We start from the raw sequence: 26711 nt of genomic DNA on the forward strand, positions 1-26711 counted from the left end.
GGAAGCAAAGACGATGGCTAGGCAGTAATATACAGATTGTACTTATTTGTGTATTTGAATATGCTCACATATTTAAACACCAATAAGCAGTGATGATAAGTATCTATAATTAAACCTCCTCAGATTTAAGATGCATTTATTTCAAAAGTTAAGGGCCTCAAAGTTGTAAACCAAACATAAAGACAAAACCGATGTGAAGAGTATATTCAGAGGCAATAAAATCAGCTCCCAATTACTTATCTTTGTTATTGCTCAATAAGTCAAACCAGTCAATTCTAAAGGAAATCAGTCCTGAATATTCACTGGAAGGACTGATGCTAAAGCTGAAGCTCCAATCCTTTGGCCACCTGATGGGAAGAACAGACTCATTGGAAAAGACCCTGATGCTGGGAAAGACTGAAGGCAGGAGAAGAAGGGGACAACAGAGGATGAGATGGTTGGATGGCATCACTGACTCAATGGACATGAGTTTGAGCAAGCTTCAGGAGTTGCTGATGGACAGGGAGGCCTGGTGTGCTGCAGTCCGTGGGGTCACAAAGAGTTGGACACAAATGAACGACTGAACTGAAGTGAAACATAAGAAAGCACTCATGACAAGTTTACTTTTGTTCCTTATCACCCCTACTTGAACCAGAATTTGAAACTGCACTTTTCAAATAGGGACCTAATGAAAATTAAGTTTAAATTCAAAGTAAAGGCAGGGCTCACTGATGGAAGCATAAAAATATAAGAATAGGAGAAGAGCAGATACCTTCTGGAAGGTGAGCTCATGTGATAATTACAGCACAAGCTGTCTCTCAGGCCTCCACAACCTTGAACTTTTGGAGAGAGGTTAAAAAGAAGACAAAAGTCAAAGTGATGTGTACCCAGGAGGTAATTCAACCTCTAAGGACTCAGTCCAGATCAGATGGAAAAGGATCCTTGAAGGAAATAGGATGGAGATGAAAACGACAGAGAAGAGCAAGGATGTGATGGGAAAGTGTTGAAAGCACTATCCAGAGGGAAAGCCAGGTTTAACAGCTTTCTGGATGGGGCAGGATTGTCATAAAAGGATTTCACTGTACTTAACCAAAAAAAGGAGGGGGGGAAATTCTAGTTTTTTCCATGCTTAAGAATTTTTAGCAGAGAATTTTAGAAGTTTGAAAACCCAACAAACTTTGAATTTATTTGACTCGTGACTTGGTCAAATAAAGACCATATTTTAAAATAAACCATATTTTCCAATATTCTGGGAGGTGGGTCATAGAGGATCCTGCTGTGATGTATGTCGGAGAGTGTTTTGCCTATGTTCTCCTCTAGGAGTTTTATAGTTTCTGGTCTTACGTTGAGATCTTTAACCCATTTTGAGTTTATTTTTGTGTATGGTGTTATAAAGTGTTCTAGTTTCATTCTTTTACAAGTGGTTGACCAGTTTTCCCAGCACCACTTGTTAAAGAGATTGTCTTTAATCCATTGTATATTCTTGCCTCCTTTGTCAAAGATAAGGTGTCCATATGTGCATGGATTTATCTCTGGGCTTTCTATTTTGTTCCATTGATCAATATTTCTGTCTTTGTGCCAGTACCGTACTGTCTTGATAACTGTGGCTTTGTAATAGAGCCTGAATATTGGAAATAAAAGCAAAAATAAACAAATGGGACCTAATTAAACTTAAAAGCTTCTGCACAACAAAGGAAACTATTAGCAAAGTGAAAAGGCAGCCTTCAGAATGGGAGAAAATAATAGCAAATGAAGCAACTGACAAACAACTAATCTCAAAAATATACAAGCAAATCCTACAGCTCAACTCCAGAAAAATAAATGACCCAATCAAAAAATGGGCCAAAGAACTAAAAAGACATTTCTCCAAAGAAGACATACAGATGGCTAACAAACACATGAAAAGATGCTCTACATCACTCATTATCAGAGAAATGCAAATCAAAACCTCTATGAGGTACCCTTTCACGCCAGTCAGAATGGCTGCGATCCATAAGTCTACAAGCAATAAATGCTGGAGAGGGTGTGGAGAAAAGGGAACTCTCTTACACTGTTGGTGGGAATGCAAACTAGTACAGCCACTATGGAGAACAGTGTGGAGATTCCTTAAAAAACTGGAAATAGAACTGCCTTATGATCCAGCAATCCCACTGCTGGGCATACACACTGAGGAAACCAGAAGGGAAAGAGACACGTATACCCCAATGTTCATCACAGCACTGTTTATAATAGCCAGGACATGGAAGCAACCTAGATGCCCATCAGCAGATGAATGGATAAGAAGGCTGTGATACATATACACAATGGAGTATTACTCAGCCATTAAAAAGAATACATTTGAATCAGTTCTAATGAGATGGATGAAACTGAAATCTATTATACAGAGTGAAGTAAGCCAGAAAGAAAAACACCAATACAGTATACTAACGCATATATATGGAATTTAGAAAGATGGTAATAATAACCCTGTGTACAAGACAGCAAAAGAGACACTGATGTATAGATCAGTCTTTTGGACTCTGTGGGAGAGGGAGAGGGTGGGGAGATTTGGGAGAATGGCATTGAAACATGTATAATATCATGTATGAAACGAGATGCCAGTCCAGGTTCGATGCACGATACTGGATGCTTGGGGCTGGTGCACTGGGACGAACCAGAGGGAGGGTATGGGGAGGGAGGAGGGAGGAGGGTTCAGGATGGGGAACACGTGTATACCTGTGGTGGATTCATTTCGATATTTGGCAAAACTAATACAATATTGTAAAGTTTAAAAATAAAATAAAATTTAAAAAAAAATTAAAAATTAAATAAACCATATTTTATTTATTTTAAAGACCATATTTTAAAAGAAAGACCACATTTTTAAATAAACAAAATAAAATTCACTTTAAAGAATATATTCAGAGATGGCATAGGCCAAGGGTTAAGAATGCTAGTACCAAGTTGCCTGGGTTTAAATTTCCAGCTGTGTGACCTCAGGCAAGTTATTCATCCTCCTGTGTTTCAGCTTCTCATCTGTTCAATGAAAATATCGATAGTATTTCCTTCATAGGACTATTGTGAGGCTCAACTAAGTTATTAAATGTAGTGAGTGATAGCTAAATGTTGACTTTTTTAATGCTTTTTTTTATTGTGGTAAAAGTCACGTAATATAAAGCATGCTATTTTAACCACATTTAACTGTACAGTTAGAACCAAACACGAAACAATGGACTGGTTCAAAATTGGAAAAAGAGTATGTCACAGCTGTATACTGTCACCCTACATGCATGACCTATATGCAAAGTACATCGTGTGAAATGCCCGGCTGAATAAATCACAAGCTGGAATCCAGACTGCTGGCAGAATTAACAACTTCAGATACACCGATGATACCACTCTAATGGCAGAAAGCAAAGAGGAACTAAAGAGCCTCTTAATGAAGGTGAAAGAGGAGAGTGAAAAAGCTGGCTTAAAACTCAACAGTCAAAAAACTAAGATCATGGGGTCTGATCCCATTACTTCATGACAAATGGAGGAAAAATGGAAACAGGGACATACTTCATTTTCCTGGGGCTCCAAAATCACTGTGGATGGTGACTTCAGGCATGAAATTAAAAGACGCTTATTCCTAGTGAGAGAGTCATTTCCTAGGCAGGTTGATAGGGAGTCTAGGGGTCCCCAAGGAGAGAGGGGTCTGGAATTCTCAAGGAGGAAGAAAGGACAAACTTTTTTTCTTTCTCCACATTCCTTAGGATTATATAACAATAATGTATCTTGCCTAAGGATAGTCTTTGGATTAAACCTTCTGTTATCTTAAAATGTAAATTATGGGAGTAGGTCTGATGAGGTCTTTACAATCTCCAGACATTCTCTGGATTCATTGGAGAGTATATAACTTCATTGTTAACACTAGCAAGCGGGTACTCTTTCTGCCCCCTTCTGATGCCTATGTCAGAAGCTTTCTCTCTCTCCTTTATACTTTAATAAAACTTTATTACACAAAAGCTCTGAGCGATCAAGCCTCGTCTCTGGCCCTGGATTGAATTCTTCTCCTCCAGGGGCCAAGAATCCCAGTGTCTTCATGTGATTCAACAACAACCTTTCACTAGGAAGAGAAGCTATGACAAACCTAGACAGCATCAGAGACATTACTTTGCTAACAAAGGTCTATAGAGTTGAAGATATGGTTTTCCCAGTAGTCATATATAGATATGAGAGCTGTACCATAAAGAAGGCTGAGGGCTGAAGAATTGATGCTTTTGAACTGTGGTACTGGAGAAGACTCGTGAGAGTGCCTTGGACTGCAAGGAGATTAAACCAGTCAATCCTAAAGGAAATCAACCCTGAATATTCATTGGAAGGACTGATGCTGAAGCTGAAGCTCTAGTACTTTGGTCACCTGATGAGAAGAACCAACTCATTGGAAAGGACTCTGATGCCGGGAAAGATTGAGGGAAGGAGGAGAAAGGGGTGACAGAGAATGAGATGGCTGGATGTCATCAGCCATCAATGGACACGCGTTTGAGCAAACTCCAGGACATAGTGAAGGACAAGGAAGTCTGGCATACGCAGTCTAGGGGGTTGCAAAGAGCTGGACACAACTCAGGGACTGAACAACGAACTGCACATCTCAGTGGCACTAGGTACATTCACCTTACTGTTCAACTTTCATCCTCATCCATCTCCCAAATGGTTTACCTTCCTAAACTGAAACTCCGAAATTCCCTGCCTGCCCCTGCATCTACCAAAATACATTCTGACTCTCTGAATTTGACAATTCTAGGTACTTTGCATAAGTGAAATCAAACAGTATTTCTATCTAATGTACACTGGAATGCATTTTTAAGATTAATTTAATATATGTCCTACAAACAGATTGTACCTTCTTTCTTTCCCTGTGCTATACAGGATGTTCTTATCAGTTATCCACTTTATACCTAACAGTATATATATATCTCAATCCCAATTTCCCAATTTAATAGTTAGGACGTAGAAGTACCTTGCTGACTTTTATAATCAATTTATCTAACAAATATTTATTAGCTTCCTACTAGCATAAAATACGGAACGAAAAGCTCTGTGATAGGATACTGGGAGTTGGTGAAAGAACGATGAATAAAACACACTTCCCACCCACAAAGAATATCACAGGAAAGCAAGGCAGACGGAACCGACACATATATCCAAAGAAGCATGTGAAAACAGGGCAGATAGCAAATAATACTAGAAAATAATTACTAAATCTTCTTTGGCACGGTATCGTAACTATCAAGGAGAATGTTCTTATTCTCAGAAAACACAAACTCATTTATTTGGGGATAAAGTGTGATGATGCCTATAATTTACTTTCAAATTACTTTACAAAAACAACAAACTAGATACACAAATGCATGTATACAAAGCTAACATGCCAAAATGTTAAGCACTGGGGAGAGAAAAAGCTGGCAGTCAAAGGTCAAGTGCTGGCTCCAAACTTCAGAACATTGTGTAGACTTGAAACTCTTTCAAACTTGTTCTCACAGCGTGACTGATAGAAAACTCTTGCAGACACAGGCTGTTTTTTAAGCGCAAAGTGCTCTATAAATAATTCCTACAACAACCACCATGGAACAGGTCCATGGGAGGGGCTGCTTTTAAAGTGCCAGTTGCTGAGAAGCTTCAAAACACGGCAATGAATCCTTCTGATTTATAACTGAAGCCCCTTTCCCTGGTCAGTCTTTAGTGAAGGTAAACCTGTGGATGAAAGTCTTGGTACAAAACCTTGCTGGGAAATTCATCTGAATCATTTCAATTCACTTCTTCTCTAGACTTTATCAAGACAGAGTGGAGAAATTGATGGGCTAATGGATAAAGGAAAAGGTCCCTAGACAAGCCTATCAACACCCACGTTGAAATTATAGTCTATAGACCAAGGTCTCTGAGTAGAGACATGGTCAGATGATCCCTCTTACTCCCAGACTCACAGCACCTGCCCAGCTGCCATCTCTCACACTCAACACATCCAAAATAGAACCCTTCCCTCCCATGTTTTTTTTTTTTTTTTTTTTCTCCATGAATGGCACGACCAACAGTAACAGAAGCCACAAACTTCCCCACCACTCCCCCTCCACCTCCATACCCATCCATCCCCAGACCTTTCTGTTTTCCCTCCAAAGTTCTCCCAAATCACCAGCATCTCTCCTTTTAAGATTCCACCTTCCCTTCTCAACAGGCAACATGGATTTCCCAAACTTCCACAACTCTTCTATTTCCACACGTGTCTCTCTCCAACCCACACTCCATACTGGTACAAAACGAAAATGACCAATTCCTGTTTACATTTTTCAGCGGTCTAATAGTAATCACTATTAGGAAAACAGTCATGATACGATGCCTAACACTTCTTGAGCACTTAGCCAGGCACCCTGTGGTAATAAGCACCTTGTCTAAGCATCTTCTCATTTCATCCTCATGGACCCTAAGAAGTGAGGGTTATCGCTGTATCAATTTTACAATTTTCTCTGAGACACAGAGAAGTATGAACTCTCACTTGCTCAGGCACAGAACTGGTTAGCAAGAGGCAGACAGGCTTCAGACCTAAGCCTCTGCTCTCTCCCCTCTGGGTTGAACAAGACATGCCCCACTCATGCCCACAAAGTCCTAAAGCCCTGAGGACTCAGCCCTCGTCACCCACTTTCTTCCCTTTTTCTTTTGCTCCTGGGGATGCCCTCAACTTTGCGCTCCTCCTCCTCACTCAGTCTCCACATGCGGGCATCTCTTCTGGGTCCCCAAGGCTAAGCAGATCCTCGTCGTGTGTCTTAAAGGCACACATTCTGGCTTGTAATTAGGGACTTATTTGTGTCCACGTCGCGGGAGGGGCCATCTCAGCTTTGCTGACCCTACAGCCCAGCACCCAGTCCAGCGCCTGGTATGTAGGACTTGCTCAACAAATCTTTATCAACTAGAGAAACGGAGCACAAGTAAACACAGAATTCCCAGGCTGCAGCTCAAGGGTCTGGCTCTACTATCAGTGTGAAGTGAAGTGAAGTCGCTCAGTCGTGTCTGACTCTGTGACCCCATGGACGTAGCCTACCAGGCTCCTCCATGGGATTTTCCAGGCAAGAGTACTGGAGTGGGTTGCCATTTCCTTCTCTATACTATCAGTGTGACCTTGTGCAAATCACCACCTCTCAGAGCCTCCAGGGTCTGATCTGAACCTTCTGGCGGCAAAACTATGATAACAAAGCACTGTGGAGTTTTCAAATATCTTTCTGCAAAATCCCATTCAATCCCAGGATGGCCCTATGAGGGAAGCAGGGCTCTCGTGGCCCACAGTCACTTAAGAAAGAAAAAGAAGGATGGATCAGGTGGGGGAGGAAAACTAGTGACTGGCCAGCAGTCAATCAGCCTTTCACCCTGAAAACTTCCCTTGACTCTAAGCCCAGCCTACAACCAGGGTTAGGTGGCAACCCACTAACCTGGGGTGTGGCAAAGCTTTGAGAAACTGCCCAGCGCTCTGTACGTGAGTGACCAGTGGTGCTGACTCAGTCATCCTCCTCTCCAGTTTTCCCATTTGCTTAAGGCACTCGAGTGAAGAATGGAGACCATCCAGCACATGTAACTCCATTGTCATGGTAACCATGTCTAGCATAAGCACGCACAGCTGGGAGATAACCAGGAGGACCCCAGCCACCCGCTCCTGTCCCTGCCCAGGGGAGCAGAAGCCAGGACAAAGAATCCACTTCCTGAGTTGCTGTTTGGGCTTCAGAATATGAAAGCATAAAGCGTACAAGACAGCGTCGATCATGATGCAGCTCCTGGCAACCCTGAGCCCTGGGGTTACCTGGGAGTCAGTGGGCTTTTATCAACATCCATCCGTACCACTGTCCCAGTCCAGCCTCTAAGCCAGGAGGTAATTCAGGTTAATGAGTACAGAGATGTTTCCTTATTTACAAGGATTCAACATGTAATCTCTGCAAAGGGTGTCAATTGACTCTATGTAATTGTCAGTGCCCCTTCTGTGCATAAGGAGCTTACATGCTGGTTTTAAGGGGAAAAACACCTTTAATATCATGTTATTCTTATCATATTAAAGGTTTAAAGTAATTCCTTCCATACAAGCAGAAATGGAAACAAAACTTCCTCCAAGTGCAAAATTGTTCCTTAACACCAGCTCCATAACTAGGACTATCTGTCTGCTTCTTCAGGTGAAATTGAAACAGTATGACTGTTTATTTTTTAATAAAAATTGCCTTAAATATGTGACCTTCCAGGAGACTATATGTGTCCAAGATGTCATAAAGTGGATTGAAAGACAAAAACAGGTGAAATATATGGTGAAAAAATTTTAATGTAAATTGGTATCAAAAACCTAACACATAATTTAAAAGAAATCTTATCAAGTGAAATTTATCATTATACAGAAATTCCATTTTATTGTAAGTTGTTCATTTTCAATGTGTAAATGAAAACTGCAGAAATTTTGAGATTATGTCTAATATTCAGACATAATTTCCAAGCTATTTTAGCACAGAGCTTAAAACAAAAAGGAGCCATCTTATATCTTGTTTTATAAATGGGACAAAGTAGGAAGTTCTCTTGAGTAGAGTTTTTCAGAAAATTGAAGTACAAAGGTCGTCAAATTAATCTAGGGTTTAAAATGGAAAATGAAAGTTATTCCTGTAATGATACCGATACTGACCTTCTAGACACTGGCAGGTGAATCCACTGAGATTAGAAGTGCATGTTGCTCCATTTCTACATGGATCTAGGATACAGTAGTCAATCTTGGACTGGCAGAGCTCTCCAGTATAACCTGAAGAAAACAAGATAGACATGTATAAAATACTTTGTCCCCAAAACCACGAACCATCCCACAGGTTGATGGAGTTAACTGGTACCTATCCAACTAAGGCAGCAACCTTACACTAGTCTCCCAGGCACTTTGGTTTTGTAGCAAGAAACAGAGTAGTTTATTTTTTATTTAAGAATATTTGCTTTCCATTGTTGTATTAGTTTCTGCTGTACAACAATGTGAATCAGCTATATAATATACATATATCCCTCCCTCTTGGACCTCCCTCCCACCTCTCCCATCCCACCCATCTAGGTCATCCCTGAGCTGAGCTCCCTGTGCTATACAGCAGGTTTCCTCTATTTCACTATTTTATACATGGTGGTGTATGTATGTCAATCCTAATCTCCCAATTCATCCCACACTTCCCATCCCCCTCATGTCCAAATGTCCATTCTCTATGCCTCCACCTCTCAGAATCATAGTTCAAAAGTCAGAGAGATTTTTTTTTCACCGTTAGCTCTGCATTTTATTTTGAAATATTAGAACCTTTAGAAGCTGAGACTGAATACCCCTGTCCCTTTCTTCTGACCTAAGGAAAACAGGCTCTATAATGTCTTTTTTTATGACTTTTTAAAACTTCTATTTTTAAATTTTTAATTGCAGGATAATTGCTTTACAATGTTGTATTGGTTTCTGCCATACATCAACATGAATCAGCCATAGGTATACATATGTCCCCTCCCTCTTGAACCTCCCTCCCACCTCCCTCCCCATCCCACCCCTCTAAGTTGTTACAGAGCCCTGGTGTGAGCTCCTGGAGTCACACAGCAAATTCCCCTGGGCTATCTGTTTCACATATGGTAGTGTGGGTGTTTCCATGCTACTTTCTCCATACATCCCACTCTCTCCTTCCCACCCCCTCTTTGCTTGAGATGACAGTCACTTTCCCATGGTCATCTCACTACCTATTTTTAAAAACACCATTAGGAAAATTGCTAGGTAGATATTTAAAAATTTTTAATTTGTAATATATTACTGTTAGAAGACCCTCAGTGTTCAATTCACCCCCTAGCCCTTCATTTTAAAGCTAAGGAGGTTGAGACACATAATATGAATCACATTTATATATTCATCTTAATTCTAATTTGAAGCACAAACCCAACTCAGTAAATTTTTCCTGTAAAGCAATGGTGAGTTTGTCAGATAATAACATAACCACATATGTGTGATGAGAAAATAAGGACCTGAATCTACTGGAATACCCATGCAGCCAAGAAGCCTTAAATAAAGTCCAAATATTTTGTTAACTTTGAAATTTGTTAATTTGCCCTCCCAAAAGGCAAGTTTAAGAAATAACATGCAATTAACGTTTTTTAGCTTAAAGTAGAAAATTATTATGAAAGAAATTTTGGAAAATGCAAGATTTAAAATAGAAAAAGAAAAAGGTTACCCTCAGTCATGTTATTTGAGTGGCATAATTATTAATACTTTGGAGAGATTCCTATCAGAAATATTTATGCACAGATAGTTCCTACTAAATTATAATCATACCGCAACATTTTGATCTTTCCAGGATGTACATAAAGTACATAAAAACTTGTCTTTCTGAATTATTAGTTTTGAAGGAGTGTCATTAGCACCATATTTGAAATTTGCAAAAAATAAATCAATGAGGTTAGGAGACAGATGATTTGCCTGAGCTTCAATGACCTGCCAAACTAGTCAAAATTACAGACTGTGAACGTGGAGGCCCTTGTTTGCAATTCCACTCTTCTTTATGTGTTTTTTAAAACAGTCTGGGGAGGACTTCCTTGGTGGTCCAGTGGTTAAGACTTCGTCTTCTAATGCAGGAGTTTCAGGTGTGATCCCTGGTTGGAAAGTTAAGATCTTACATGCCTCTTGGCCAAAAAAAAGAACCAGAAAAACAGGAGCAACATTGGAACAAGTTCAATAAAGACTTTAAACATGGTCCACATTGATAACTGAAGAGTCTAGGTAATAGTCTAGCTAATTCATGGGTATGGGAAAAATAAGATAATTATGTAAACTAAAAATCTAGACACCAGGACAAAAAGCCATTCTAGAATTCAGAAGAGAATATCTTACTCTAACAAATTTATGTTAATACATTTTCAAATAATAGGTCTAAATTCAGATTAACATTCTGTCCATTTAACTTCATCTAGTCTCCTCATATTTCCATATCATCCCTATGGGTATCTTAAAGAAAATTTTATTTCACCTATAAAGACTTCATTATACATCCCTAACTAAAAGTGATTTTCACAAAGATCACTTTTAACGCCTTCCGTAATGAATATCTGGTCCCACTTAAAAATTTAATTAAATACTCTAAACTATATTAATAGCAACAATTTCTTTTTAAGAACCACATTGTCTGATAACACACATATCTTCCCATGCTTTTAATTTGTTCTTATCTAACTGATCTAATATTAAGTTAAACCTATAAGCAAAGTTAATATTCAGTACTGTTAATTGCTCCAATATTGCAGGCAGGTTTAATAAGATTTCAGTCTAAGAGAATAAACCACATTTGTGATGTGTTCAGGGACTGTCTGTAATGATCTGGGGGTCACACTGGCATTCTGTGGTAGAGATGCTGAAGCTCTGCACTGCCTGAGATGGTTCCAGAATAACAGTTTTATCACTCAAATTCCAACTGTCCCCTCCAGTGAGGAGCACTGGTCAAAGATCAGTCACTGTATCATTGCTTTCTGTTCCAGCGCTTTAAAAGGATTATACTAAATGGGAAACATGGAACTATAAAGTGAGGCTCGATCCCGCCTTTGCGTATGCCGAGCCTCCTTCCGGGAGCCGGTGGGACATTCCGCTCATAAAGAAGAAGACCCTGTGTAACTAGCTAGACTACAGAGCATACACATACTGGCATGTCTGAGTTCAGTATAACTGGAGATGAGAAACAGCAGTGGAGGACTGTGTGGTTGGGGATGAGAGCAGCAGAAAGGCAGGGCTGGGGTCATGGGATTATGGGATTACCAGCATCCTTAGCTGCAGGTGGCCAGTTGGTCAGCTGATGCTTGTCTACATGGGGCCAGGTATTACTACTGGCCTCAAGCCAGTGGAGAGTTCAAAGTTCCAGGAGCACCACCTTGACTGCACTGGTCTCACTGACCAATTGCAGCCAGCTCTGGGAGAGAAGAGGTGGAGGACAAGGAACCATGAAGACCCTGAAGCTGACTCAAGGGGCTCTTTAAAAAAAGCAAGTCATTTCTTAGATCCTCAGAGAGCAGAGGTTGACATCCGGTCCCATCACCTCATGGCAAATAGATGGGGAAAAATGGAAACAGTGACAGACTTTATTTTCTTGGGCTCCAAAACCACTGCAGATAGTGACTGCAGCCATAAAATTAAAAGACACTTGCTCCTTGGAAGGAGAGCTATGACAAACCTAGAGAGCAGAGTAAAACACAGAGATATCACTTTGCGGACAAAGGTCTGAGTAGTCAAGGCTATGGTCTTTCCAGTAGTCATGTATGGATGTGAGAAAGAAAAGAAAGTAAAGTCGCTCAGTCGTGTCCGACTCTGTGACCCCATGGACTGTAGCCTACCAGGCTCCTCAATCCATGGAATTTTCTAGGCAAGAGGACTGGAGTGAGTTGCCATTTCCTTCTCCAGGGGATCTTCCCGACCCAGGGATTGAACTCAGGTCTCCCACATTGCAGGCAGATGCTTTACTGTCTGAGCCACCAGTTGGACCATAAAGAAGGTCTAGAGCTGAAGAATTGATGCTTTAGAATTGTGGTGCTGGAGAAAACTCTTGAGAGTCTCTTGGACAGCAAGGAGCTCAAACCAGCCAACCCTAAAGGAAATGGCTGAGTCCCTTTGCCATCCACCTGAAACTACCACAACACTGTTAATAAGTTATACCCCAAAACAAAATGTTTGGGGTGTTAAAAAAATTAATAAATAAAATGCTTTAAAAAATCTGAAAGGAAATCGACCCCGAATATTCATTGGAAGGACTAATTTTGAAGCTGAAGCTCCAGCATTTTGGTCACTTGATGTGAGAAGCCAACTCATTGGAAAAGACCATGATGCTGGGAAAGATTGAAGGCAGGAACAGAAGGGGACGACAGAGGACAAGATGGTTAGATAGCATCACTGACTCAATGAACATGAATTTGAACAAACTCCAGAACATAGTGAAGGACAGAGGAGCCTACTGTGCTGCAGTCCATACGGTTGCAGAGTTGGACACAACTTAGTGACTGAACAACAACAGAGAGTAGGTTTACCTGCAGTTGTCAACAAACCACTGACCTTGAGCTACTTGTGATACTCTCAGCTGGATACCTAAGGCTCACAAATCTCCCTTTCTGTGTCTTTTGTTTTTTTTAATTTATGTCATAACCATGGAGTCAAAACTTAATAAATGATTGGTAGGACTTCAAATGAAAAAAGATGATTAGATCATTAAAGCTTTGCCTGGGTTCTTCCTTCCATCCTGCTGAAAGCCAGTCTCTTTCTGGGGGAATGAAGTAATTATGCCAACCATGAATAATGTTTCTTTATCTTACCGAAGCAGTGACAGGCACCCAGAGGACCTTGTTAGTAGATTGCCAAGCCAGTGATGGAGTCAACACAGTGCATGGAAGCGGTAGTAAGTAGTGGCCATTGGTATATGTCAGGGAGGATCTGTTCTAGCGCGCGCACACACACACACACACACACACACACACACTCGTGTTTGTATCAAATTTATGTCTATTGAGTCGGTGATGCCATCAAACCATCTCATCCTCTGTCGTCCCCTTCTCCCCCTGCCCTCAATCTTTCCCAGCATCAGGGTCTTTTCTAGTGAGTCAGCTCTTCGCATCAGGTGGCCAAAGTATTGGAGTCCTACCAATAGAATGTTCAGGGTGGCTTCCCAAAAGCTTGGAATAAAACCCCAACACTTTACCCCATGGCTCAAAACCACACCATGCCCTGGCCTCTGTGCCCCGCCCCACCTCGATCCTCCAATTCTCCCCATTGACCAAAGTGCTGCAGCCCCCCTGGGTCAAACTGGCCCAGCTCCTTTTCAGACTTCAGCATTGTTCTGGGGCTGTGGCCGCAGGACCATACAAGGATATGAGAGGGAGACAGGATTCAAGACAATCAGTTACAACCCTATCCTAGAAAGAGATGGATGGTGCTAATGTTAAACCGCTGTGTAACAGAGAAACCAATGAGAAGAAAATTAGCAACTAGCTTTGGCAGGGAGGGAAGGGGAAGAGGTGAACACACAGTGGAATTTCACCTATAAAATCAGGATATAAGAGAGGAGAGGTTAAAACTGAAATACATAAAGGCAAAGGGGACCTAACAGAATAACATGTAAGTCACCTCTAGAACCAGTTAGGGAGATGAAAAAATGTTTTAGAGAAGCTAAAAAAATGCAAAATCCAACTAAACAGAAAGGGAAGTTGGCAACAATCTTTGTGGGGGTTCCAAACAAAATCAGAACAATTAGGTCAAGATTTCTCTTGAACCCAAGGGTTGTGCAATCTGCTGAGAAATCAGGACCCATTTGGAGGGTCCAGCCCAGAGCTAACTGTAGTTGGAGACAGTAAGGAAAAGGATGGCCCCTGTGTGTTCATCACTGATAGGGAAAGAATTGCCCTGGATGCCCAGGTCTTGTAAGACAGCCAAAAATCTCTTTCCTGGAAACAACCTTGGTTGTCTAAGCATCAAATCTAACTCATCTGGGTGAAGAACTGGAATCTGCTAGAGATAATAAAGCTCTTCCCTCAGTAGGATGAGTCTCCTAACCCAGAATGAGATGGAAGCAAATAAACAGAGGAAGTTGTCATGACAGAGACCTGAGCCCTGTGACTGCCACTGGGTGTCTGGCTTAGGCTGATCTGAGCATGTGGGCGTGCAAAGAATGTGTCACCCTGGAGAAAGTGTGGTGCATGAGAGCATCTGTCAGACCTAGGATTCCAATTAAAATGTATAGCTGAGTAATTGAATTTTTATGCATTTGAAGTTGAAAGACAAGGTTAAGGCAATGCACATGGAGATGCTTGATGGGGCTTGAGAATCACTACGGTTTATGTTTAATTCTTGCAAGGAAAAAAAAAACCCACAAAAAATTATTTCACATAGCCTTCCATGTGTGTAAGAGCCCATCTAAGACACAGAAACCACAGCCCACCATCTCTTTGTTCCCTCTGACCCTGCACCCTTCTGTGGTTGTTCTCTCCCACTAGTCAGATCTCCACTCGGAAATCACCTGCTCAGACCTTCTGTCTCTTGAAAGTGAAAGTGTGAATCGCTCAGTCATTTCCAACTCTTTGCAACCCCCTGGACTGTAGCTTGCCAGGCTCCTCTGTCCATGGAATTCTCCAGGTAAAAATACTGTAGTGGGTTGCCATTTCCTTCTCCAGGGAATCTTCCTGATCCAGGAATTCAACCCAAGTCTACTGCATTGCAGGCAGATTCTTTACTGTCTGAGCCACCAGGGAAGCTCCTTATTCTTTACCTTAGTACTTAACTCTAAAGAACCCAGCTGCCAATGCAGGACATGTAAGAAACAGGGGTTCTATCCCTGTGTTGGGAAAATCCCCTGGAAGAGGGCATACAACTGAAGCGACTTAGCCTGCATGCAGTACTTGACAAAACACACCTACCGGCTACCTCCCCATCTAAAAGGAGATGCTGCGGGATGAAGGCTTCATCTCTGAAGCCACCTGTGGTCCTGCCAGGGTTCCTGCATGCTCCATTACAACAGATTTATCATTACCTGAAGTGATATTCCTTTTTGGTTCCCTCTTGAGACCATAAACTCCCTGAGAATCAGGACTTTGTCTTGTTAATAGCTGAATCCTTAGCACTTAAACAGTTCCTGGCACAAATGAACGCATTTGCTTAAAGTTTTTGCCCTAATGCCTCCCTGGTGGCTCAGCTGGTAAAGAATTCGCTTACAGTGTGGGAGATCTGGGTTTGATCCCTGGGTTGGGAAGATTTCCTGGAGAAGAGAAAGGCTACCCACTCCAGTATTCTGGCCCGGAGAATTCCATGGACTGTATAGTCCATGGGGTTGCAGAGTCAGACACGATTGAGAGACTTTCACTTTCACTTGACCCTAATAACAGCTATATACCTTTCAAGTTAGATTTGGCTTCTCCCTAAGCAATCATACCCAGAACACCATAGGCATCATGTGGTATTTATTCTTTTTCCCAACACCCATGAAAATGAACGCATAGCTATTAAAACAAAAATTTAACCTCAAAAATGTGCTATCAAAAATCACCTTGTGCTTTGCAATAGTCTGATTTCCCATCTGGGAATACATAGGACTCCCCTGCCCCAGGCAGACTGAAGTGGGTGGAACTAGGCTGACTCTCTTTTGGACATTAGTCTCGCTTCTCCAACTAGCATTCAGCACCTTCAACAGTTCCCTGAAATAAGGCATCAGCAGACCTGAAACAGAACTCCTTTTTCCTGCCCAAGCCCCTATTCAAGTTTAATCCCTTAGGTCTGTGATTCTCTACCAGCTGACTCTCTCCCCCGGGGAATATTTGACAGCGTCCAGAGGCACTGCTTATTGTCCCACCCCGGGGATGCTCCAGCGTCTATTAGGTAGAAGCCAGGAAATGCTGCTAAACACCCTACAATGCACATGACAGTTCCCTGCAACAAAGAATTGTCCAGCCCCCAAACAACCCTAATGTCAGAATTGAGAAAGCCCGATTTAGGTCAATGGGACCTTAGCTTATCAGACTAAAAACCCTTGGTTTTATTCCAGTGCCTCTCGTCTGCTCATATGTAGACACTGACCCTCTACAAAACAGGGAAACAACACCATTAGAACATTTTTACAAATCTGAATCCATAGGAATATTTATAACTCCTAGCAAGTTAAAGGGGTTTCCCTTGTGGCTCAGCTGGTAAAGAATTCACCTGCAATGTGGGAGACCTGGGGTTCGATCCCTGGGTTGGGACAATCCCCTGGAGAAGGGAAAAGCTACCCACTCCAGTATTCTGGCCTGGAGAATTCCATGGACTGTATAGTCCATGGGGTCACAAAGAGTCGGACACAACTGAGTAACTTTCATTTCATTGAGCAAGTTAGAGACCATTTTAAAATAAATTATTTGACTATAAAAACTTTAAGGTATTGAAGAATTTATAATTGTTCTTGTCAGTTTGTAAGTAAAATAATTGCTTTAAAAACAGGTGCTATTGGAAATGCTGATCTCTTAGGGAATCACAGGGGTTCTATTGCCTCTTTGGAGAATATTTTTGTATAACAAAAAAGATATAAGTGTTAAAGTTGTGCTTCAGGATACACATATAATAAGGATGACTTTCAAGGACATACAGGATGATTGAGAAAGCTCCAGACTGAGGCTTAGTGCTTTTAAAGCAGTCCAACCATTAGAAATGGTGTCAGATGAAAGGCAGCACACGTGCTAGTGAGTGAAGCCTGCCAGATGGAGAAGATGACCTGACACCTGTAAGGAAATGCACTGAACTGATTCATTCATTCAATGGGTGTGTTACCAGATTATATCTCGTCTAATGCAGCCTGGGGACAGGAAAGCTATGACAAACTTAGAAAGTGTGTTAAAAAGCAAAGACATCATTTTGCCGACAAACATCCATATAGTCAAGGCTATGATCCTTCCAGTAGTCATGTACGGATACGAGAATTGAATGTGGATCATGAAGGCAGAGCACCAAAGAATTGATGCTTTTGAACTGTGGTGCTAGAGAAGACTCTTGAGAGTCCCTTGGACAGGAAGGAGATCAAACCAGTCAATCCTAAAGGAAATCAACCTTGAATACTCATTGGAAGGACTGATGCCGAAGCTGAAGCTCCAATGCTTTGGCCACCTGATGTAAACACCTGACTCATTGGAAAAGACCCTGATGCTGGGGAAGATTGAAGACAGAAGAAGATGGTGACAGAGGATGAGATGGCTGGATAGAATCACTGATTCAATGGACATGAACTTGGGCAAACTCCAGGAGATGGTGAGGGACAGGGAAGCCTGGTGCACTACAGTCCATGGGGTCAGAAAGAGTTGGACATGACCTGGCGACTGAACAACAAAGCCTGTGAGTATTCAATTTCACGCTATGTTGTAGTTATATAAATATAATTAAAATTTATCAGTGTATATAAAGATAAAAATAGCTATGTTTCTCTGTGAACATCAGAATGGTTTGAAGATAACCACATCCTCCTGGTGTTGTTTGATTGACAGCAACATAAAAAAAATATACCCTGCAGTACCCCCAAATCACTATGTCCTGGCTGTACTCTTCAAATGCAGGAAAACCTTCCAGAGTTCAATGGCAAATTGCATGAAGTGTAAACAAAGCTCGCTAAATGAGTCAGACAATTAAAAAAAAAAAAAAAAAACAGGCAACTGACTAGTTATTTTTCTAAACATTCTCCTTCTTTGCAACAATGGTTTTTTGGTACCATTGTTATGATTTCTCTACTGAAATAAAGACTCTTCTGCGGTTGCTTTGACTCTGTGAGGTAGAATCTAATTGTTTCTTTGCAGAGCTCTCCTGAAAGCTTCCAAGGTGGGAATTGTGGCAAGAGCTATTTTTAACATTCCTGGTCTTTTAATAGCCTGGCCTCTGCAGTGAGATGAAACGACTGGATTTGTACTGAAAGCCTGATGCCACCGACAGAGCCCACCAGCCTCAGCTCTCGCCCTGGGGGGATCAGAGCTGCCAGGCAGGGCCTCAGCTGCCGCTACAGAGATGAAGTGTCTAATATTAGCAAGCAATAAATAGCAGGAATCTGTGTGCCATCAAGACATTCAATCTCAGAGGTCTCTGATATCAAAGTCGGAAGGCAGAAATTATTTAACAGAAAAAAAACTAGTAAGATCTGCTGGCAGGGTAAAACAAACACATCTGAGCAAATGCAAACATGCTCATAAAACCAAAGGCAAAGAAAGGAAGATCTAGGAGGCCCATGTGCAAAAGACAATCAATAAAATATAATTTAAATGGGAATCTGCGATAGAAAAGCACGAAAGAAAGCAGACATTCAGCAGAACTGGAAACATTAACCTCAAGGTTAGAAAAAAAAGAAGTAACCACATCTAATAAGCACAGAGGCAAGAGGCACAGTGGAAGGACAACGGTTTGGAGAGTCAGAGGTCAGGGTGGTGACGCAGTGATCGGCTGAGCGAACACATCAGTGGGCTGGCTTTGACCTTCATTCCCCTCCTGGGTGAAATAGGGATAACAACCACACCTGGCTCCCAAGACAGTTGTGGTGAATGAGATCAACCCCAAACGGCACGAGACATTTCTATCCAGCGCACCCAGCCTGGCACAGTGTGGGCAGCTCAACATTTTTGAACGAATGAATAACAGGATTTTTAGTTTGGCCACACTGTGCAGTATGTGGGATCCTAGTTCCTCAACCAGGGATGGAATCCATGCCCCTTGCACTGGAAGCACAGTCTTGACCACTGGACCACCAGGGAAGTCCCTGAATAATGTAGGGTTTTGACAGTGGTAAGCATTATGCCAATACTGTTTGTTCTCTCAGTTTTTAACAGGCAGTGGAGAGCAGTGGTCCCCCAAGTCCCCAGACCAACAGCAGCAGCAGCAGCTCGGGACTTAATTACCACAAATGCAAATTCTCCAGCAGTACCCTAGACCCACAGAATACTCAGGGGATGGCACCCAGCAATATGAGTTTTAAGAAGCCCTGCAGGTGACTCTGAAGTGGGGCTGGTGCTCAAGTTTGAGAACCACTGATCTGGAAACCTAGTAGCAGATTTTTAAATATCAAATATTAATATTATTCATTAAGAGGTACATATCTGATGCAGATTACAAAGAAAAAAAGATCAGAAAGTGAAAGTCAAATATTATATGACATCAAAAAGCCTTTACTGGCTGCATGTTGACACATGTTTTTCCTTTTCATGAGTGGGAGAGCCCCTAGGCTCAATTACCGTACCTGTCACTGCACTGTTTCCAGAGAAACTTCCTTATTCTTGAAGAGCATGTGTTGGTGACTTTTGCCCCCAGCCCCAAGCACAGAGCCAGGGATGCCATGGGTACTCATTATAAAGTAATTAATGACTGCATAAGCACCATGCATTGTTTTAAAATAATCCCTTTCATCCCATTTCCCTAGAGCCCAAATAAGAAATATTAATTAAAATATTAATATAGGCCAGACTAGAAATGACACCTCTGTCTCCTGATGTAGTGATTACAAAGGGGGAGAGATTTCAAGAAAGATCTTTTCATTAAGTATGTTCTGAGAAATTGAAATCAAAAGGGAGAAAACATTAATTAAAAAACTGATACAATAAGCAGACAAGTTAAGTGAGTGACTGACTTAAAGTGACGTACCCGTTGAATTCTAAGCTTGTGTAATTAACTCAAAAGGTGGTACAGTTGCCAATGCAGGAGACACAAGAGACATGGGTTAGATCCCTGGGTCGGGAAGACCACCTGGAGGAGGAAATGGCAATCCACTCCAGTATTCTTGCCTGGAGAATTCCACGGACAGAGGAGCCTGGCAGGGTACAGTCCACGGACTCACAAAGAGTCAGACAAGACGGAGCAACTGAGCATGCACGCATAGAGGAGGCATTCATTCCCTCTTTCAGAAAGAATTTGGAGAGAGTAAACAATCTAAAGCGAAGAATCTAAAGGATGCTTAGAAACAGTTCCTGCCTGCAGGGAGCTTACACTCCAGAAGAGGAGAGAAGACACATTCGTAGGAAACAACGAAACACAGTGAGAGGAAATCCAGCACCTGGTACCAAGTCAGGCCCCTGTGGTGCCCTATGAGGCTGGACCTCCTGGAGCGGGCGGGGGGAGGAAGGCTGGGGCCAGGCCAGGCTGTGACAGCTCAAATCTGTGTGCCAAGCAGCACGGGGTCACTAGCAAGGTGCCTTTGAAGGTTTCTGAATGCAGCACAGTCATGACGAAGGAGTGCTGCAGCTGGGTCCCTTCTTGTTCTCATTTGCTATATTTGGGAGGAAATCTTAAGACTTCCCACCCTTCTCCTTGGGAACAGGGGCTCTGGTCTGGACAGAATGAGGCAACTCCAAATAGACAAGCAAAAAGGGGCAAGGAGGGATGGGTACAGCCTCAAGGAGACAAAGAGGAGAACACAAACTCCCATCCTTCTCATGCACTTCCTCTTACTCTTGTTTCAGTTTAATTCAGTTCAGTCACTCAGTCATGTCCGACTCTTTGTGACCCCATGGACCACAGCACACCAGGCTTCCCTGTCCATCACCAACTCCTGGAGTTTACTCAAACTCATGTCCTTTGAGTCGGTGATGCCATCCAACCATCTCATCCTCTGTCATCCCCTTCTCCTCCTGCCTTCAATCTTTCCCAGCACCAGGGTCTTTTCAAATGAGTCAGTTCTTCGCATCAGGTGGCCAAAATATTGGAGCCCCATCTTCAACATCAGACCTTCCAATGAACATTCAGGACTGATCTCCTTTAGGATGGACTAGTTGGATCTCCTTGCAGTCCAAGGGACTCTTAAGAGTCTTCTCCAACACCACCACAGTTCAAAAGCATCGATTCTTCAGCACTCAGCTTTTTTATAGTCCAACTCTCACATCCATACATGACTACTGGAAAAACCATTGTCTTGACTAGATGGACCTTTGTTGGCAAAGTAATGTCTCTGCTTTTTAATACCACTGCCCTTTATGGATCACCTATTCTGTGCCCGATGTATGCATGTGGATGCAGACATGTGCTTAGGTGTGTATAAGTATATGGGTGTGTATGCATGTGTATATATATATACGTTTGCACATGTGTGTGCAGATATGTTCTCTTTAATCCTTACAAGGTCAGTATGGTTATTCTTTTTGCAGACAAGACAACTTGGGCTCAGAGGAGTAAGGTAGAATCGGTGAGTGACTCAGCCTGGAGTTAAACCCAGGACCGCAGACTCCAAATCCCACGCTCATTTATTCCTCCCAGGTCTTTTCTCTCCTTTTCATGAGATTTGTTTGGAAAGACCATGAGAGCCAGGCCAGTCCTGAGGCAGAGACAGTGGCAGGGAGTGACCCATTCAAGTCTGGCTCTTCTGGGTCTTAGCAGAGGACCAAAGGATGTCCTGAGGGTCCCCCGTGATCCAAGCTGGCTCCCCAGAGAGGGAGGCCACAAAAGGAGCTGAGGCCAAATCTCTGGCCAGAGGAAAGAACAGAAGCACTCTGTGCAAGGCATCCGACTATGGGCTCGACAACAGTAACAACAGTAAGATCCAATGACACTCGCCAAGCACCCCGGGTACCCTTCTAAGCACACCGCGTGCATCACTTATCCACTGACCTGTGAGCTGTGGGTTCTGTCACCGAGCTTGATTCACAGAGCGAAAGTTGAGACCCAGTGAGATTAATTTCCCCCAAGGTCAGACAGAGGATGAGTAGCGAGAGCAGGCTTTGCTCTCCCTCGGCTGGGCTCCGGTCCTGGGCTTCTGGAAGGTTGCCCTGCAGTGGTAAGCAAGGCAGCGTGGCGAGGGTGACAGGCTTATCACAGTCATTCAGGCAGCAGATGACGAGGTTTGAATCAGGGCACTGGAAGAGGAAGCAGTGTGCACGGCAGATGGGGAACCGTCATAAATGGGGAGACTGTCCAGAAATAAACAAAGTGGCAGGGGCTGGGGAGCAAGAGTCAGAACTGAGCTTGCAGCCTGAGACATGAGGGAAGTGATGGCACCGATGATGGAACCTGGAGCCATGGTCGGAGAGCAAGGCTTGAAGGCCTGTGTGGGAGGCTGACGGAGGAGGGTCTGAAGTTGAGTCTGAGGAGGGGGCTGAGGGTTAGCAGAGCACCCCTCTGAGCCCAGTGCAGGTGCTGGGACTGGGTGACTGGCCAGGCTGCAAGGATGCGTCTGGAAGCCATCCACTTAGAGGTGACAGCTTGGAATGAGTGGCTGCTGTCCCAAGAAGGAGAAGGCAGCTGAAGCGGGTGGTAAGGACCGAGCTCTAGAGACAGAATGGGGAAAGGAAGGTGGGGAGGAGGCTGGAGAGGTCCCCGGAGAATACACCCAAGTCAGTCCTCTGTAAGACAGGAGAGGAAGGCTGCTAGAGAGAGGAGGGCTAAGAAAGAGCCTCGGACATCAGTGAGCAGGACGCTACATAACCTTGGAGAAGTAGATTCATGATGTGTCAGTTCAGTCACTCAGTCGTGTCTGACTCTTTGCAACCCCATGGACTGCAGCAATGCTAGGCTTCCCTGTCCATCACCAACTCCTGGATCTTGCTCAAACTCATGTCCATCAAGTAGGTGATGCCATCCAACCATCTCATCTATGTCATCCCCTTCTCCTGCCTTCAATCTTTCCCAGCATCAGGGTTTTTTCCAAGGAGTCAGTTCTTTGCACCAGGTGGCCAAAGTATTAGAGTTTCAGCTTCAGCATCAGTCCTTCCAATGAACACCCAGGACTGATCTCCTTTAAGATGGACTGGTTGGATCTCCCCACAGTCCAAGGGACTCTCAAGAGTCTTCTCCAGCACCACAGTTCACAAGCATCAAATCTTCAGCACTCAGCTTTCTTTAAAGTCCAACAGAAAATTATGAATTGGACATAGAGCAGTGATGGAGAGGATGACAGAGGGAAGGAGGGAGAGGAGGGGAAAGTAGGGAGGAGGTGAGCACACAGAGCCGCCCCAAGGACTTATGGAATCCTTACTTGTTTGAGGGACTGGTTTTGAGCTAAGACCTCCAGTCCTTACAGACTAGAAATCAGGGCTGGAATGGGGGAGGGGGGTGGCAGGGTGAGAAAGCCAGAAAAGTGTGGAAGCATAAGATCCCAGAGGGAGAGAGAAAGATGAGCAAGGTGGGTTCCGAGGCTCCTTGCAAGGCCTCTTCCATCCTGAAACTGGACTAACCCACCTCTTACAACCTGCGCTCATCTGCTCAAGAACTCAGTGCTCAAGCTGAGCAAGAGTAGGTGTAGGGACGCAGCAAATTCCACTCAGGATTTTTCTCCAAGAGGAGGTGACCCACTCCAAACCCCCACTCAAAGGCACCTCGGTGTTTAAAAGAGTGAAGCTGGGATGGCAACACACGCCAAGTTCCCCTCGCCCCAGAAATGATGAGTTTTTAAAATAGGCTGAAATCATCAATTAGGCAAAACAATGAAGCGCACTGATGTTGAGACGGACTTTGTACAACACTTCCAATATCGTGGTAGTGATGCATCACAGCCATTCTTTTCAGAAAAAAAGGAATAGCTCTTCAGAGGAAAAAATCACCTTCTCAGAATTAGGAGGCTTTTATAAAATACATTCTGATTAAAGAAGTTAAATTCTGTGTCTACTACGAGCAAAGCACAGGGCATCGCACCAACCCGAGATGGAGAAATGAGTCATATCATAGATCAGCACCACCCCCAGGCCAGCCACAGTCTGATGTGGAAGGAAAAAATATAATATGTGTAAAGAGAGGAGAAGTAAGGGGACCGAGCCCTCAATACATATGTAGGTGCCCTGGGTGGAATTCCATCTCATTCTATTCATTCGTTGATTCAACAAGTCTTTATTAAGCACCTACTATGTGTCAGACATGTCAACAGAATTGGAGTTTGTGTTCTCATATTTTTTAAAATAATTTTATTTACTTATATTTGGCTGTGCTGGGTCTCCATGGTTTCACGGGCTCTTCTCTAGTTGAGGCGAGCAGGGGCCACTCTCCAGTTGTGAGGCACACGCTTCTCACTGAGCTGGCTTCACCTGTTGTGGGCACAGGCTCCTGGGCATGCGGACTGAGCACAGGCTCAATAGTTGTGGTGCCTGGGCTTAGAGGCTCTGCTGCGTGTGGGATCTTCCCTGACCAAGAATGGAACCTGTGTCTCCTACATTGGCAGGCGGATTCTTTACCATCTGAGCCACCAAGGAAGCTTCTAGGCCACATAAAAACTGAGTGGCTGTGACTATCTCCACATATGGGTTGCCCTTCGGCGTGTTTGGTATCTTCCAGGTACACTTCCTTGCCTCTGTCCCTGGATGTTGTCTTTCAGGGAGCCCTCAAAGCTTCCGAGGTGCCCTTATCACCTCAGTGTAAACAGGAGGCCACCGATGGCTTGGACAAACCTGTTACCACAGTCAATAACCTTCCCTTAGCTCCTCCTGCAGTATTTGGTACTACTGACAATCCCCTTCCTTTTGAAAATATTGCCAAAATGTTTCCAGAAAAATATCATCAATCACCCTTGATAAAAATTTCCCCGCCAAATAGAAATTTTATTGACCATAATCTATAATTCATCTTATATTGTACACCTATGTATAACATATTTATCAGTGTTTCACTATTTAATAAAATTAACTCCTGTTTCCAAGAAATGGGCACAAAAGCCAAAATGAAAACTACAGCAGAGTTTATTACTTAATTGACTCAACATCCAATCCACCATATTCGAACATCTCTGGATTACCGATGATGCTAAAATCCTCTGTACTGGCTTGATGTAAAAATTAAAGCAAAATAGCAAAATATTATCAAAACTGCAGCAAAAGCTTCTTTGCTAAAAATAATATTTTTACTTACCGAGAAACGCTCCCAAGAGAAACGAGTATGGCATCAAGACAACGTCTCTGTGAAGAGACTTTCTGAAACTCCTGTTCTCTGCTGACAAGAACCTGGCTTGAATTAATTCATTCATCAAACAAAACCATGCCTCATGATCAGACTTGCGAAAATGAAAGCACAGCGGGATAAATTTTCAAAAGGAAAAAGACTTCCTACTGTTGGAAGGTTCTTAGGCACAGAGCTGGAGCTTCAGAGGTCAATTAATTGATGTTAATTAACCTGTAAATAGTTTTTTTCACAAAGGAAATAGAACTCTCCTGTGGAAGCATGAGTTTTTCAAGGACATTCGGAACTAAACTGAGTAGAAAATGCCTCATTTCAAGCATCCAGCCCCACCTCTGGGGACAAAATGGCCTAATGTTTCTGTTCTTCAGAAGAGCCCTACTTGATAGGAGAAAGTTGGAAGCATGACGTGGTCTTGAATCACATGTTTGTACCAGGAAAATTCTCAGCTCACCGTGTGGCTGCACACACAGGAAAAGAGTGTGGTAACGTGATCAAGAACGTGGGCTTGGGACACAGAGGACCTGGGTTCAAATCCCAGTGCAAGAGTTACTGGCACGTGTACCCAGCACAGCAGAGACCACGGGTACGCTCACCACACTGACTCCCTTCCAGGCAGAGCCTCTAGGGACCAAGTGACCAGATTCTGGCAAATGGCAGGTAGCAGAAGTGATCTAAGACTCGTCCAGGCACCGCTCTCGGAACATCACACAGACCCTCCAGATCCCTGAGTTGTCACCTGGAGACCAAATGCCTTCATCAGACTATGACAAGGTGGAAATGAGGCTTTCCTTGGACGTCAGGAGATTTGAGAATTGGTGTGTTCCTGCAGTACAGTTCCATGTCACCCTAATATTCTTGACCAAGTTACCACATTCTCCATGTCCTAGATTTCTCACCTATGAAATCAGTATAATTGAGTATTTAACCCAGAGATTGTTCTAAGAGCAGCACTGGAAAGCACTTAGCACAGCCCGGCATATGGTTAACACTGAGTGTTGCTGCTGCTGTTGTTCAGTTGCTAAGTCACGTATGACTCTTTGTGACCCCATGGACTATAGCATGTCAGGCTCCTCTGTAACACTGAATAAACACTAGCTATTCGTGTGTGCATACATCTGTGTGTGTCTGCATGTGTGTGTGTACTATAGTGGAAAGAAGTGGAGAGTGAGTTTTCTGGTGGACCAGTGGTTAAGACCCCATGCTTCCCAAAGGGGGCACAGGTTCGATCCCTGGTCAGGGAACTAAGATCCCACATGCTCCAAGGTCCGGCCAAATTAAATTAAATTTTTTAAAAAGCACATGGAGAGGGAGATGCTAAAAGGCGGAAGAGCAGTTGTTCCCATAGGACATGAGAACTGATCGAGTAGGAACGTGC

At 43.1% G+C, this 26711-nt stretch overlaps 1 protein-coding gene across 1 annotated transcript in view; it reads right to left on the minus strand.

Moving 5' to 3' along the window:
- Window positions 1-26711, minus strand: part of DNER (delta/notch like EGF repeat containing) — a 391251-nt gene that overhangs the window by 124508 nt on the left and 240032 nt on the right. The window contains exon 7 of the mRNA XM_003585774.3: window positions 8642-8755. Within this exon, the coding sequence (XP_003585822.1) occupies window positions 8642-8755 (114 nt within the window). The remainder of the gene's footprint in view (window positions 1-8641; window positions 8756-26711) is intronic.

This window comes from Bos taurus, chromosome 2, assembly GCF_002263795.3.
Source record: "Bos taurus isolate L1 Dominette 01449 registration number 42190680 breed Hereford chromosome 2, ARS-UCD2.0, whole genome shotgun sequence".
In the NCBI taxonomy this organism is placed as follows: domain Eukaryota; kingdom Metazoa; phylum Chordata; class Mammalia; order Artiodactyla; family Bovidae; genus Bos; species Bos taurus.